Source organism: Pinus tabuliformis, chromosome X (assembly GCF_031772625.1).
Source record: "Pinus tabuliformis cultivar Carrire ecotype Pingquan chromosome X, CPIR1, whole genome shotgun sequence".
Lineage (NCBI taxonomy): Eukaryota > Viridiplantae > Streptophyta > Pinopsida > Pinales > Pinaceae > Pinus > Pinus tabuliformis.
This window is the reverse complement of record NC_142308.1, coordinates 1,127,836,364-1,127,850,656: the sequence shown is the minus strand read 5'-3', so window position 1 is coordinate 1,127,850,656 and position 14,293 is coordinate 1,127,836,364. Positions and strand designations below refer to the sequence as shown.

The following is a 14,293-nucleotide window of genomic DNA, read 5'->3' as shown; positions in this document are numbered from 1 at the left end:
AGTATGTCTAGGGTGTGCCAGTGGAAAGAAGACAAGGGGACCATTCCCCTCTAGCGACAACAAGATGAAAGACATCCTCCATCTCATTCATTCTGATATATGTGGTCCGATGCCCATACATTCACTTGGAGGCCATCTGTACTACATTACCTTCATTGATGATTTCTCAATGAAGACGTGGATATATTACTTGAAGCATAAGGATGAGGCCTTCGACATATTCAAGGACTTCAAGGCTTTGGTTGAAAATCAAACAAGGAAGAAAATTAAGATCTTTAGGTCCGACAACAGTGGGGAATACATTTCAAATGAATTCATAGACTTTTGTAGGAAAGAAGGTATCGAGAAGGAGACGATTGTGCCCTATAATCCAAACAAAATGGAGTGGCTGAGAGAAAGAACCGGTCTATTGTAGACGCTGCCCGAGCCATGCTCCATGATCAAAAACTGCCAAAGTTCCTTTGGGGAGAAGCAACAAATACAACGATATAGTTCAAAACTGTTGAAGAATCTAGGGAAAATGTAGTTTATGTGATTCTTCTTATCATGATAACTATTTCTGAGGTATTTCAACTTTTTTCTTATTAGCACAATCTTATCTTGATATCATTAGTGTGTGTATTTCTTACTTCATCAAAAAGTTACCAAAATACAAGAGACAAGAACACAAGATGTTGGCTTTCTACCAGGGCCAAAACCTCTCCCTCTTGGAGAGGAAAACCCGCACAAAATTCTTTTTATAGAGATTCCAATTGACGAATACCAAGACCTTGACACTTGACCTATTAGGCCACTCCAAGACCAAGATACCAATCCTCTTTCTTTGTCAATGCTGAGCTCGTCATCATTGCTACGCCACTTCATTACTGCTGTAACATCTTTGCTGTCCTTCACTGAGATCATAACCTTTGTGACTATGTCTCCATCAAGAACGAGATCATAACTATGATAGGATCATGACAACACCTTGATGTATGTCGTGATAGAGTGTGTCACTTATGAGATCCTTTCATCATAATTATGTTGAGACTGTGGACATCCTTGTTACCAAGACTATTGAGATCTTCAACGAGAATGTAACTGTGTTCCCTTTTCACCGAGATCATGCTTGTCACTATCATGCCGAGAATACATCACTGTACTTAATCTTATTATGCCAAGACTGTGAGAGTATGTACCCTTGTAATATTCATCCCAAACTGTAGACTCCTCTAACCGAAACACTGTAATACTATATCATTATACTAGTCCGAGATTCCTGTACTATTATACTTGTTCGAGTTCCTGTACTCTTCTTGTCTAAGATTTCAAAGAGGTGTACTCACTATGCCATTCGAGATCCCTCACCTCCTGTACCCATCCGAAATTCAGAGTGTCCAAGATTCTTGTTTTTCTGTGGTGACCCCAGTTGGGTATTTATAGTGGTTCTGCCTTCATAAATAAGCTGACATGTATTCATGAAGAGTTGTGTCTATCATTTGAGCCTACTTGACATTTATATATATATTGAGGCCGACATGACTGCATTGTGCATCGTTTAGCTTGCTGCCTTCTTCAAGAGGATTGTGCTTGTCTTTGGAGGGCTTCTGAAGGGTCTGGATTACGGAAGCACCTGGCATACATTACACTGTAGGATCGGGTGATGATCTACCACTCTCATGCTCTAGGAATTATCACTATGAATGTTTTGGGTTTGCTGTAAACAATTTTTTCATTTGGGTAATGCAAAGGGGAGCCTGTAGCTCGGCTCTGTAACTTGACTATGCTTTTGATGGAGAATGGCGGTGCAGCTTGATCTCCTCGTCTCGATGGGTCCATCAGACATCCAGGTACTGCATTGTAAGTTTGGTTTGCTAAATCCCTTCTGGCACTTCTGATTTCAACATGAAACATTCCATTTCTGCTTATTCGGCTCTCGGCATGTAGATGCCTTGCTTAAATGATGGTCTGCTCGCTCCACGGGAGATGAGGTAGGAATGCTTTCAATTATATTCTGACTACTATGAGCCACTAATGATTGTTGCAGGGTTATCAGGTGTTCTTCACTTCCTTCCATACGAAATTTCTCCATCTCAGGTACGAATGAACCCCTGAACCTTTTTCTTTGTTAAATGTTTAATCTAAATTTGTTTCAGGGTTTAACTCCGTTGATTTTGTGAGTGCAGGTCCCTTTCTATAGACTTGTATATATTACACATAGGCTCAAGAAGAGCTTCTTATTACATGACATTGACTCTTTGACTTATCCTAAGGCTCTCAATGGGAGCTACTAATAAATAAACCTCTTGCTCATGAAACCCATGCAACAAGGCATAATAAATTCATTTTTCCTATAAATCATAATTACAATGTCATGAAGACCGAACCTAGTTACCCTTTCTTCAACAAGATTCCTCATCAAGCTTTGGACAACAAGACCCCTGAAGAAGTATTCACAGGTGTCAAAGTGTTAACTGCGAAGCATATGTCAGGATGAGTGTTCACGAAGAGTACTTCCAGATGCTGTTTTAGTCTAGGATTTGCCATGATATCGTGGATGAGCATGAAGCAAAAGTATGTAGCCCTTAGCATAACTGAGGTTGAGTATATTGCAACTAGCCTAGCAAGTTGTGAAGCAGTTTGGTTGAGGAAGCTCTTTGGATAGCTATTTGGGCAGGTTTTGGACACAACAATTATCTATTGCGACAAGAAGAGTGGGATTCGTTTGTCAGAGAATCCTCTGTTCCACGACAAGTCCAAGCATATTGAGATCAAATATCATTACATCTGAGACATGGTGCAAAGAGGAGCTGCAAGACTCCTTCACATTTCGACAGATGAGTAGATAGCCTGAAAGGGAAGTTCTTGGTCCTCAGAGAGCAGCTTGGACTGATTGAGATGACCCTTTCGGATAAGGGTCCTGGTTGATAAAGAACACTGAGAAGTGCTTTTCCCCCTTGGTTGAGCTCCTAGGGTGAGGAATGGAGCTAATGAGCTCCTGGGGGTGAGAGACCTTTGACCGATAGGGTATGCCCCAGTTAGTGTCTTGTCCACTCTATGGGATAACCTCACCATTTGGCCAATTGGATGAGGGACTTGGGATAGAGTGTGATCCCTACCCCTTGCAGTAGGTGGATCTTGCTCAAGTCAGTGGATGCAAGTGTTCTACCATTTTACTCTTTAGGGTTAAGATGGATGATCAGGGACAATAGGGTGGAGTGTGATACTTACCTCTAGTAAGTTGATCTCACCTATTGTCAGGGACTCTGGGTTAAAGTGTGATCCCTACACTTTGGGGTAGGTTTGATCTCGTCCATTATCTTTAGTTCCGGGTGGTAGCTATAGCTCCCCGATGATGATGATTGCAGGTGGTAGCAAAGGCTCCCCGATGATGGAGTCAAGGTGGTAGCTGGAGCTCCTTTGTAGCAATTCTTCATCTTTAGATTCGAGAGTGTTCAACATGAGATGAGCAGAGATGAGCATGGATGCATGATGCGGTTGGAATTTCTCCCTAGCTGAGAGGGAGTGTTAATTTGGCAGCTCAGTGACAAATTCCAACCGTTGGATTAAATTCCTCTTTCCGAGAGGACTAAAATTGACTTTTGAAGCACTCAATTTGGACAAGGGAAAATATATTTTTGATGATGAAACCCACATTGGCATATTTGTTCAGGTCGGCCTAGAGGCTAATTAGCCCTCCTCCAACACCTATAAATCAAGGTCACCTCAAGCTCATTTGGACACACATCAACACAAACATCTTCTCTCTTCTTGGGTTCAATCTATTTGAAAATAGCAGGGCTTCTCTCACATGTGCAAAGGAGAAAGAAGACGAAATTACAGGTGGCTGAAATCTGAAGCAGACTGCAACTTTGACCAATGTTGACTTCGACTTTCTGGGCAGAATTTTGGTTCGATCTTTTGAGGGTATCTCTGTTTGGGCAAGCCGCATTCTTTGGCACAAAAACTGAGGAAGTCTGGGCACTTTGACCGCAGACCTATTGCAGACTTTGACCGCAGGCTACATCACTGTTTTGACCAAGTTTGACCGCTCAGATTTGGACTGTTTTGACTTCTGGTTGACCAGCAAAGAAGGCTGAATTTATTGACCTTTGACGAGCTCTTGGAGGACTATTTTTTTGACTGGTTAGGGCACACATTGCTGCTATTGAATGCTGTTGACTTGGACAGATTTGCACAAGAGTTGACTTTTGTTGACTCTCTCTCTCTTGTCTCTGTTTTGGATAAATTGCATGGCATATTGACTTGGTTGGATATTGGATATTGGTTTTTGGATATTGGCTAGTCAAAGCTTGACTTTGACTCTTGGATGATGTACTCTGCTGAACATTTGAAGACAATCTAATAGAAGAAGAATTGCAAAGGGTTTTCCCCCTTGTGGGGTTTTCCCTTGGTCATTGACCAAATATTGTGTCTCTTGTCTCTTGGCTGTCTTTCATTGTGCACATTGTATAATTGTTCTATCTACTATTGCTCTACTGTTATTGGTTAATTGAAGAAGTGGAAATTGTAATTTGGATGCTATTGGAAATTGTTGAAGTGATAGTTGCAGCATAGAACAATTTTTGATGGAAAATTAACACCTTCCTCCAATATGCTCATACTTCGAGAGATACCTTGGATCTGATATGGAAAAAACATGAACACCAGCCCTTTTTACCCCCGCAAAAAAACCCTGCCTCAGAGGACCTAACCTTTACTTTATATATATATAGACTTTAACTTAAAAATAAATAAATAAAATGTATATATATCTTTTTATGTACACCTCCATAGACCTTAATGGTCAAATCGTGGTCAAATCGTGTATAGAGGGGTCCCGTTGTGTCACAAACAAAGGGGTCTCATACACCAATTTGGTGTCTGGCTTGGTCATGACCATCTCTCTCTCTCTCTCTCTCTCTATATATATATATATATATATATATTATTCGAATCTCATCAGAAAATTTGAATTCGAACTGAATCAAATTGGTGCCCAACTCAAACTGAAACCTGACCATGTTACTTAGCTTAGAAATATATTTGTACCCAAATTTTGATATTGATAAGATATAAAAGTAATTTTATTAATGTCGACAAATGACAAAGGAACAGGTCAAGAAGACTAGAGAATACAGCCAGTCTGCATTGGACCATTGGAGTGTGAAGATTGCTCCTAAATGCTTAAATGAGAACAGGTACAAATGAAAGTATGAGAAAAGAGAAGAACATGGGAAAGGATGAACTGAGAAAAGAAGAAAAACACTAAGAAGAGATGAACCGCAACTCGACATCAGTGATGGAAATAGAGGTAAAGGTAGAGGAGATAGAGCAGGCTGCTCTGTCATCATCTATCACTCTGAAGGAGCTGATGGAAAGCCTGATAATATCATCCAGATAGTGCTGATTGCTGAGAAGGCCTGGCTGAGTGATGGGGAGGGACATCAGTGATGGAAATAGAGGTAAAGGTAGAGGACATAGAGCAGGCTGTTCTGCAATCATCTATCACTCTGAAGGAGCTGATGGAAAGCCTGATAATATCATCCAGATAGTGCTGATTGCTGAGAAGGCCTGGCTGAGTGATGGGGAGGGACTTGGTGGCAGTTCGTGGAAGTCAACTCTGCAAGTTTTTTGGTATATAAAGTAGGTTGGAACCATCTAATAGAGGCTAAGTCACCTCATTTGTGTTCATATTTCTGTTCGAATTTGACAACAATGGAATTTGAAAAATTCCCATCCATGAAAAAAATATGATAAAAGTTGCCATTAATTTAAGCAAAGAGAAAAAAGAAAATTTTCTCACAACTACCTGATCAGTTAAAACATGTTAGAACATCCATTTATTTTTCAAAAACATGTCCCCACACACATAATATATATTTTTTTGAAGGGCACATGTACACAACTTGAGTGGCCTTAATGGTTAAGAACATGTGTTTCTTCCTTGGTCACAGGTTTGAATCCAGAGTGGGGTAGGGTATGTACACCGCTGTAGACTAAGCGGTCAAATTGATGCAGAGGGGGTCCCTGGTCGTACAAACAAAGGGGTCTTCTATGTCAGTTTGATGTCTGGCTAGGATTAGACCCTATATATACATTTTATATGCATAGACGCATGCTTTTTTTTCCTGAAGTTTAACAAAAAAGAAAATAATCTTTATGATCTTTTTATTGAATTTTATAAAACCATTTGACTGGTCATTAAATTTGTCATTAAGTTTGCCATCAAATTTGAAATCTGCCAATGTTTGAGATTTGGTGAACTTCATTTTTTTTTTTTTAAATTGTTGCAAACTGCAAGCATCTGTTTGGCAGATGATGGTCTCTTTTTTTAAATTTCTGGTATTACTGCACAACTTTTAGAAGCTCACTTGAACGTAAAGTTGTAAACTCTAATAGGATTCAGTCAATTCCATCCTAGAGCAAATCTGATTAAGATTACAAAAGCCTAAAGTTTCAGGGCCCTGTATAAGCACTTCAAGTTTTGTTTATTAAATTATTTATGCAGATTGTAGGTTGGTTTTTCTGGAATTTTGTTTATGCATTTTATATAAACTTGAAAGAGCAGAATTTGTAGATGCCCAGCTGGTGGTTTCTCTTATAAGAATTACTTGGTGTTTCACTTGCCTCTTATTTATGCATTTTTGAATTTTCCAAAGTGGAGGTTCTGTTTTCAAAACGATCATTCATTACAGAAGGCGAGCAATATTACCAAGGCTAACCGACTTCATTTTTTTTGTAGAAATTCCTGATAATGATTACATCAAGTACTTCGCGCCTGACTATTCCTTAAAGATCAACACTGCTGGGAACATGGTATTGTGTCTCTTCTTATTACTATCAACTAATTCAATTCCAGGCAATGTTTTTACCACTGCATTACTTGTAGATGACGTAAGACATGCTTGTTTACTCTGTTACTTGCAGAGTTTTGACGCATTTAGATTTGTGGTTTTGCAGGAGAATCTGAATAGCAAGACATACTTGAGCGCAATTAAAGTGCAGGTTCTGGAGAATCTGAGGGCCATTCAACATGCACCAAGTGTACAGATGCATGAAGTAAGAATCTTTTTTTTTTGTCGTTTCGCAGGATGATTTTAAGCTTTTTTGTAAATTTTAAGGTTAGTCAAGATTATGCATGCTTGAAGGATGTTCAATTTCAGTAAATCTCTATAAATCAGCTACGAAAAGGCATTTAGGTTTTCTGATACTGCATGTTATTGGTTTTGAAATTCAGGTGCCTCCTGATTTTTATATTCCTGATATTGATGAAGATGAACTTAATCCGGATGAACGTATGGACCGTAAGTCCACATCTGCCTGTCATTCTGTCCTTATAACATTGAAATATAATGATACTATATTTAATTGTATTTATGATCGCATAATTGTACGCTAAAGGACAAAAACAACCTTAAGAAAATGTTTACAGATAACTACTCTATGGGACTTGGGGTGGCATTTTTGAAGAATTTGTCAGGGTTCAAAAGGAAAGGACAATTTGGTGATAACATCCTTTTATTTCCATTCTTAATTCATTCTAAGTTCTGATATTCTGGTCTCATTTTTTCAGAGCATACTCAAGACAGACAGATCCAGCGAGATGATGAATATTATGATGGAGACAATGACATTGATCATGACATGGAAGAGGCAAGCTGATAGACGAGAAAGATATTTGTCCCTTTGATGCAATATTAATGATAACGCTTTGTTGGATGTCTTTTCTTTTTACAATGACAATAAATTAGTTTTTGTAATTTATGAAGTATTCTCGTGTGTACTTTCAGAAATTTTGAGGAGCCCTTTTCCGCCAGAAATGATTTATGTTGCTTTTCTGTAAGAGTTCTTCCCTCGAGGGATTCTGGCTATGTTTCTCCCCCAGTTTTCTGAAAATCTTGGTGATAACACCAGAAGTAGAAAACTTTGCTCTATATAATTTGTGCTCGTGTGCGTACTTGAAGATCCATCCTCACATAGTCCAATGAAGTTTCGCAGTATCATATGCCCAAAAAAATTTGGAAAAACTGCAAGTGACGTTGATAAACAGATGTATGTAATTTACATAATAAAATTCAAATGCACTGTGTAGAAATTATGTACAGTATTATTGAAACAGTGTTAATGCACAATTCATGATGGTGAAAGCTGGAGGATAGTTCTGAGCTCTGAGACTACTTGTTGAGTTACGTGGATTTTACCACAACAAAATTAAAGATTCATGACAATATTTACCACCCATTAGCTGGAGTCTTTCAGTGTGTTGTTAAGCCACAATCATGAACTATTAAATAGCAACATAGAATTACCAGGGCATATAGAAATTTACCAATACAATAGTGCACCATTTAAATAATTTATAATTCACAATCAATGAAAATAGATGCAACATACATAATTCCAGACTATACATGCAATAATGTATTTGTACGACAATCGCACTCCATAAATTCTGCACCTAGAATGTTCAGAGATCTATCTATACACAACCTCTATGGAAGTATTGGTGACAACTACCTATTGATATTAGTAAGTTATTATCGACGATAGTTGGTGGTAATTATGTCGATGAACTTCTCTGTTTCCATTGATACCGGAGGGACACTGAGCCGTTGCAAGTAATGAAATTTTTGAAGTGTGCAATTTAGTATTTAGTGACAATTTTCTGTTACTTCTTTGGAAGCAAAAAGGTCTGAAGAAATGCCCACCAGGAAAAGTCTTGGAGGAATGGAAATCCGTGAGTTCAACGAACATGAAATTCAGGACACGAATAAGGCAAAGCTTGCAGGGACTGCAAAGGGAAGGTATGAATGTCGAAGATCGTAATGGAACTTTGAGAGCAGAGAATTGTGGCTTTGGAAAGCATGATAAGTCATCAGCATGGGTTCTTAGAGGGTTTGAACAATTTTTGTGCAAACAAAACCTTAATCTTGAATTGTGGCGTTGGAAAGCATGATAAGTCATCAGCATGTGTTCTCTCAGGGATTGAACAATTTGTGTATAAACAAAATCTTAACCTTGAATTGTGGCTTTGGAAAGCATAATAAGTCAACATGTGTTCTCTGAGGGTTTGAACAATTTGCGTATAAACAAAACCTTTATCTTGAATTGTGGCTTTGGAAAGCATGGCAAATCATCAGCATGCGTTCTCGGAGGGTTTGAACAAATTGTGTATAAACAAAACCTTACTCTTTGTAGTGTAAATAAGTTATGGCTTTGGAAAGCATGACAAGTCATCAGTAGTGTAAACATGTTCTCTTCAAATCGAGGTGTGATGGGTATGTGCATTGTAAGTGGTTGATAGTCGGGGTTGGACAATGACATTTTAGGTGTTTAGTTAGAAAGGTTATATATTATTGTAATAATTTCTTGTGATGAGTTAATGCTGTTTAATTTTTATTTTTTTTTATTTTTTTTGGTATTATTATTAACGAGTAATAATGTGCTGTGAGTTATTTATCACAAATATAAAAATAATTCAACTCAACGAATTGTGATTAAAAATAATTCAACTCAATGAATTGTGATTATTATTATTAGTGAGTAATTGTGATTATTATTATTAGTGAGTAATAATGTGTTGTGAGGTAATTATCACAAATATAAAATTAATTCAACTCAATGAACACAATTCATTGATTGTTGACATATATAAAAATGTTGGTATTACTTAAATACATCGAAATTGTTTTTACAAAAGTTGGTATTATTTAATTACATCAAAATTGTTTTTATCGTTGGTATATAAAATATGTATATTTCTATTGTTGGTATGCAAAATATGTATATTTTTATTGTTGGTATGTAAAATATATACGAGTATAAAACTTGGTAGGAATGATGATACATATTTTTTTATGAGAGAATGCAATTCTCAACCAAAGTAATTATGAATACTCCATTGTAGAATTATTTTGTGTGTTTACTTGAATTATAAATTTTATTCACATGCTTTGTGAAATTATTTAATATATTTATAAATTTGATCTTTTAAACCATCTAAATGATTTTCATTACCAAAGGATTGCCCTCCAAGAAATCAATAAAGAAATCAATAAGTTTTGACGTCACAATTGAACATGATATATGATTGTTGCAAGTGAGTAATAATGTGTTGTGAGTTATTTATCACAAATATAAAAATAATTCAACTCAATGAATTGTGATTATTATAGGGCTTGTTGACATATATAAAAAAATGGGTATTAATTAATTACATCGAAATTGTTTCTATTGTTGGTATGTAAAATATGTATGAGTATAAAACTTGGGTGGAATGATGATACATTTTTTTAATAAGAGAAAATGCAATTCTCAACAAAAGTAATTATGAATACTGCTTTGTAGAAGTATTTTGTGTGTTTACTTGAATTATAAATTTTGTTCACTTGCTTTGTGAAACTGAATATATTTATAAATTTGATATTTTAAACCATTTAAATGATTTTCATTACCAAAGGATTGCCCTTCAAGAAATCAATAAATTTTGAGGTCACAATTGAACATGATATATGATTGAATGTAACATATATTCATCTCATCTACTTCATGGATATAGTTGATAATCCATGATAATTAAATTAATTAGGACGCTGATAATTATCACATTTTTCTACTAAGCACATTTCTTCTCATAAAACAATTTGTTACCCTCTCAACATATTATCTTGAACATGGACAATGAAAAGAGGGGTTGGTTATGTGGCTAATACTATTTTGCTAAATTCTAGAAATATATGATAATAGAATGAAAATTTTACATTACTAACAACATTACTTGTCATAGATATTAATGGCCCTAATATATGGTGATTTAGGTTTTGTAAATATGCTAATTGCATTTTTAATATTAAGATTGGAATGTTGCAATTTGAGTCCTCATATATGCTTGGCACATGGTTTGTAGATATTGGTAATCAACGTTATATAATGTCTTTTCATGTGGTAAACATTATAATTCGTTTTCCAGAGCTCTTGCACCTTATCCCAAAATCTCTCTAGAAGTCTATATTGATAGGGTTGGCTACAAATAAATAAGAGACCAACAAAGAAATGTCTCATTCTTTGTAATACCCCATTTTGACTTGAGCAACTAAATTGTGTTATGATATATTTTGTGTTTCCTTGCTTATTATTTGTGGAACCTAGTTGTAATGAAGAAACCTTGTTATATAAACATATGAATCTACTTATATGTGGAAGTTATTTATACTTATTATGTAATTAATGATGGTTATTTGATTTGAAATAAATGATTTTTTTTGTTACATGAATATCAATTTAGATTATATGTTGAAATGATTCAATATATACAATGCACATGACAAACAAGCCAATTGATTTATATTATTCGTCTACGAGTAACATGACAAACACATAGATAATTATATGATTACACATGATCTTGTGTTGTAAACCAACCTATAGGTTGGATGGATTAAGTGATAGCCATAAGTCTGATGCTAAAGTAATATATATGTAGACATTGAAAGAGAAATAGTATGCTATGAAGCTTATTATATTATTTAATTATTAATTAAATATATATCTATGATATTTGGGGAAGTGCAAGTTTTACATGAAGCACAATTGTCCAATGACACTGTGACAATATAGTTACTGATAGGGTGTTGAACTTAGTTTTGTTAGAGGGTGGTGGCAATGTCCATAATTTATTTTCTAAAACTTGTAGTTGTGGGAGGGTTTTATTAAGCTACATTCATTTAGACATGTGGTAACTGTTGGCAATTACATGTTGGGGAAGCTTGGTCAAGTTAGTTGACAAATCTGCTTATGGGTTATATATGGGATTAAGTTAATGTAGTTGACGCCCCAACATAGTTTAGTAGAGAAAATGATAGGACGTGGAAGATGGAAGTAGGCTAGGAAGGGTTATTTGTTGTAGTTGAAAATATTGTTGGGAAGAAGAAATGCAAACTTAATGCTTTACTTAGTCCTGTTTTTGTTTTAAATGCTTGCTTCAATTATGATGATTTAGTGTAATGCCCGGTTCATATGGTGTTATTGTGATTTAATTAGTAAAACTGTTGGATGTTGTCTTTAAGGATTATTGTTTTACATGTTTGGATAAGATCACATGGGAACTATGCACTAAATATGATATTATTTATAATTAGTACACACGCAAGCTATGTATGCATCAATGATGCATACATAACTTGTGCATGTACATTAATATCATTGCAATATATATTAGCTATTATAATTTTATTACCTAATGGTTGATGTATGATGGTTATAGTAGAATTAAAATTATATGATTATAATTCTGGTTCATTTGCATTATTAGATTTCATTTAGGGGATTATCTTATTTTGATAAAATGGGAAATATGATTTCATTTGAATTGATTTGTATTTAGTGAGATTTGGATTTCATGACCTACCCAATTTAATTTTAATTAAATGATTTGATAGCTTATCATGTGGATAAATGTGGGTAGGTTGGGGGAGGGGGGCGAAGATTAGTTTATGATATCTTAGAACTCCTTAGCACCCTTGTCAAGGGAGGCTAAGAAGGTGGTGGAGAGATAAGTGGGGATGTTTGGAGCGGAAATTTGGTTGCATGATTTGGGGAGTGGTTGAAGGGAAATAAGACCATTGGAAGTGAAACTATGAGATTTAAACTAATTATTGAGCTATGATACAAGTTGATTATTGAGACATTGGAGGTGGGTTGGATGTGTTTTTGAGCTTTAGGCACAAAGGGATTGGAACCCCAAAGGTTTCCTAGAGCTAGAGACTTGAGAGGGTTAGCTTAATTGGCTAAAAGGTTAAAAATCTTGTTGAGTAACTTGTTAAAGATTTAAGATAGGATACTATAAAATTGAGTTGCTAAATTAAATCAAATAGGGTTGGAGGTAACTTCCTACCTCTTAGCAAATTACATTGATTGATTCACTAATTGCATTGGTTACACTATTTTAATTAACATGTCATAAATTGCATTGATTAATTGTAGATGTAATTGTTACAAGTGTTAAACGCATCATGCTGTGAGGAATTAGTAATTTAAGCTTTGCAAAAATCATATTTTTTTTCTTTGCATGCATAAATGTATAATTACACAACATAAATTTAGTATATAAATTTATAACCCCGAATGTCCGCTATTAGATAACATAGATTTACTATACAAGTTCATAACCTTTGAATGTCCACTAAGGGGTTTTACATTATTATCCCATTGAACCTTGAGTTTTTAATGTTTATGTAGTGTTTTCCTTATGGTGCTCAATATTTTTTCCATTGCTATCATGAGTGATCTTGCTGAAGTGTTTATAAGAATGATTTATGTTATTCATCTATGAGCAAACTTTGACATTAAGGGTTTGTGCCTTTTCAAACGGAGATATTGAATTAGTAATGTTTGATAATAAATTTGAGTTTACTTGTCCTTTTGGTAGATTTAAAAATCTATATTGTAGCTGTCTTTTAATCATTATGCTGGTGGACATGTCTATTTTGGAAAAGGAATTCCATAATTTTATTTTAATTATCACTAATTATTAGGTGGATGGTAGAGATTTAACTTCCACATAATGTTGTAGAATATTCTTAGTAGTATACATATATTAAAGGTTGATATTTATTTTCAAAGTACTTATGCCTTTTTTTCTCTTTTAATTACAGATTAAGAATCTCCATGGTAAAGTGAGGTGAATCTTCATGGTTAAGAATGTTGTTACCTGATTTTTTAAAATGTATATATGATTAACTTATATATTAATTCCTTTTATCAATAATAATACTAATACTAATACTAATAATAATAATAATAATAATAAATTTACAATATACTTAATTCTTATGATTTTTTCAATTTTAGTGTGTTTTGATATTTATTATGAATTGATGTTTATTCACATTTACCATCCCCTTAATTTATATGGCCGTGCTAGTTTTAGTTCTAATGGCCCACATGCTTGTGCTATTATTGGTTTATCCTTGAAATAAGTTTTGATTGTGACTTGCTCTTGTGTTGTAAATTTTAATTGCATTGTTGTTCTTAAAAAGATTCTCATCTATCTAGAAGCAACTATAATTATTGATTGATTACGATTTTTTTGGTGTGGTAACCTTGTATCATTGGTTAAATTTCAATTTTACCTCATTCATCAAATGTGCAATCGATGTACATGTTATGAAAAATTATATGCAAAAAAATAATTTAGAATAAAAAATTCAAATACATGATTTTTATTCTGCATATATGTTATATTTTAACAATTCAAATCGGTTATGAATATTGAGCAATGGGTTGCTAGGAGAACTCTCAATAGTTTAAATAT

General features: G+C 34.8%; 1 protein-coding gene across 1 annotated transcript in view; it reads left to right on the top strand.

Annotated features, from left to right (window-relative positions):
• Positions 1-8,240, top strand: part of HDA9 (histone deacetylase 9) — a 140,383-nt gene extending 132,143 nt beyond the window's left edge. Inside the window, exons 11-15 of the mRNA XM_089446849.1 lie at positions 6,725-6,798; positions 6,943-7,041; positions 7,220-7,286; positions 7,556-7,635; positions 7,773-8,240. Coding sequence (XP_089302975.1) covers positions 6,725-6,798; positions 6,943-7,041; positions 7,220-7,286; positions 7,556-7,635; positions 7,773-7,781 — 329 coding nt within the window. The 3' untranslated portion in view covers positions 7,782-8,240. The remainder of the gene's footprint in view (positions 1-6,724; positions 6,799-6,942; positions 7,042-7,219; positions 7,287-7,555; positions 7,636-7,772) is intronic.
• Positions 8,241-14,293: the final 6,053 nt, after the last annotated feature.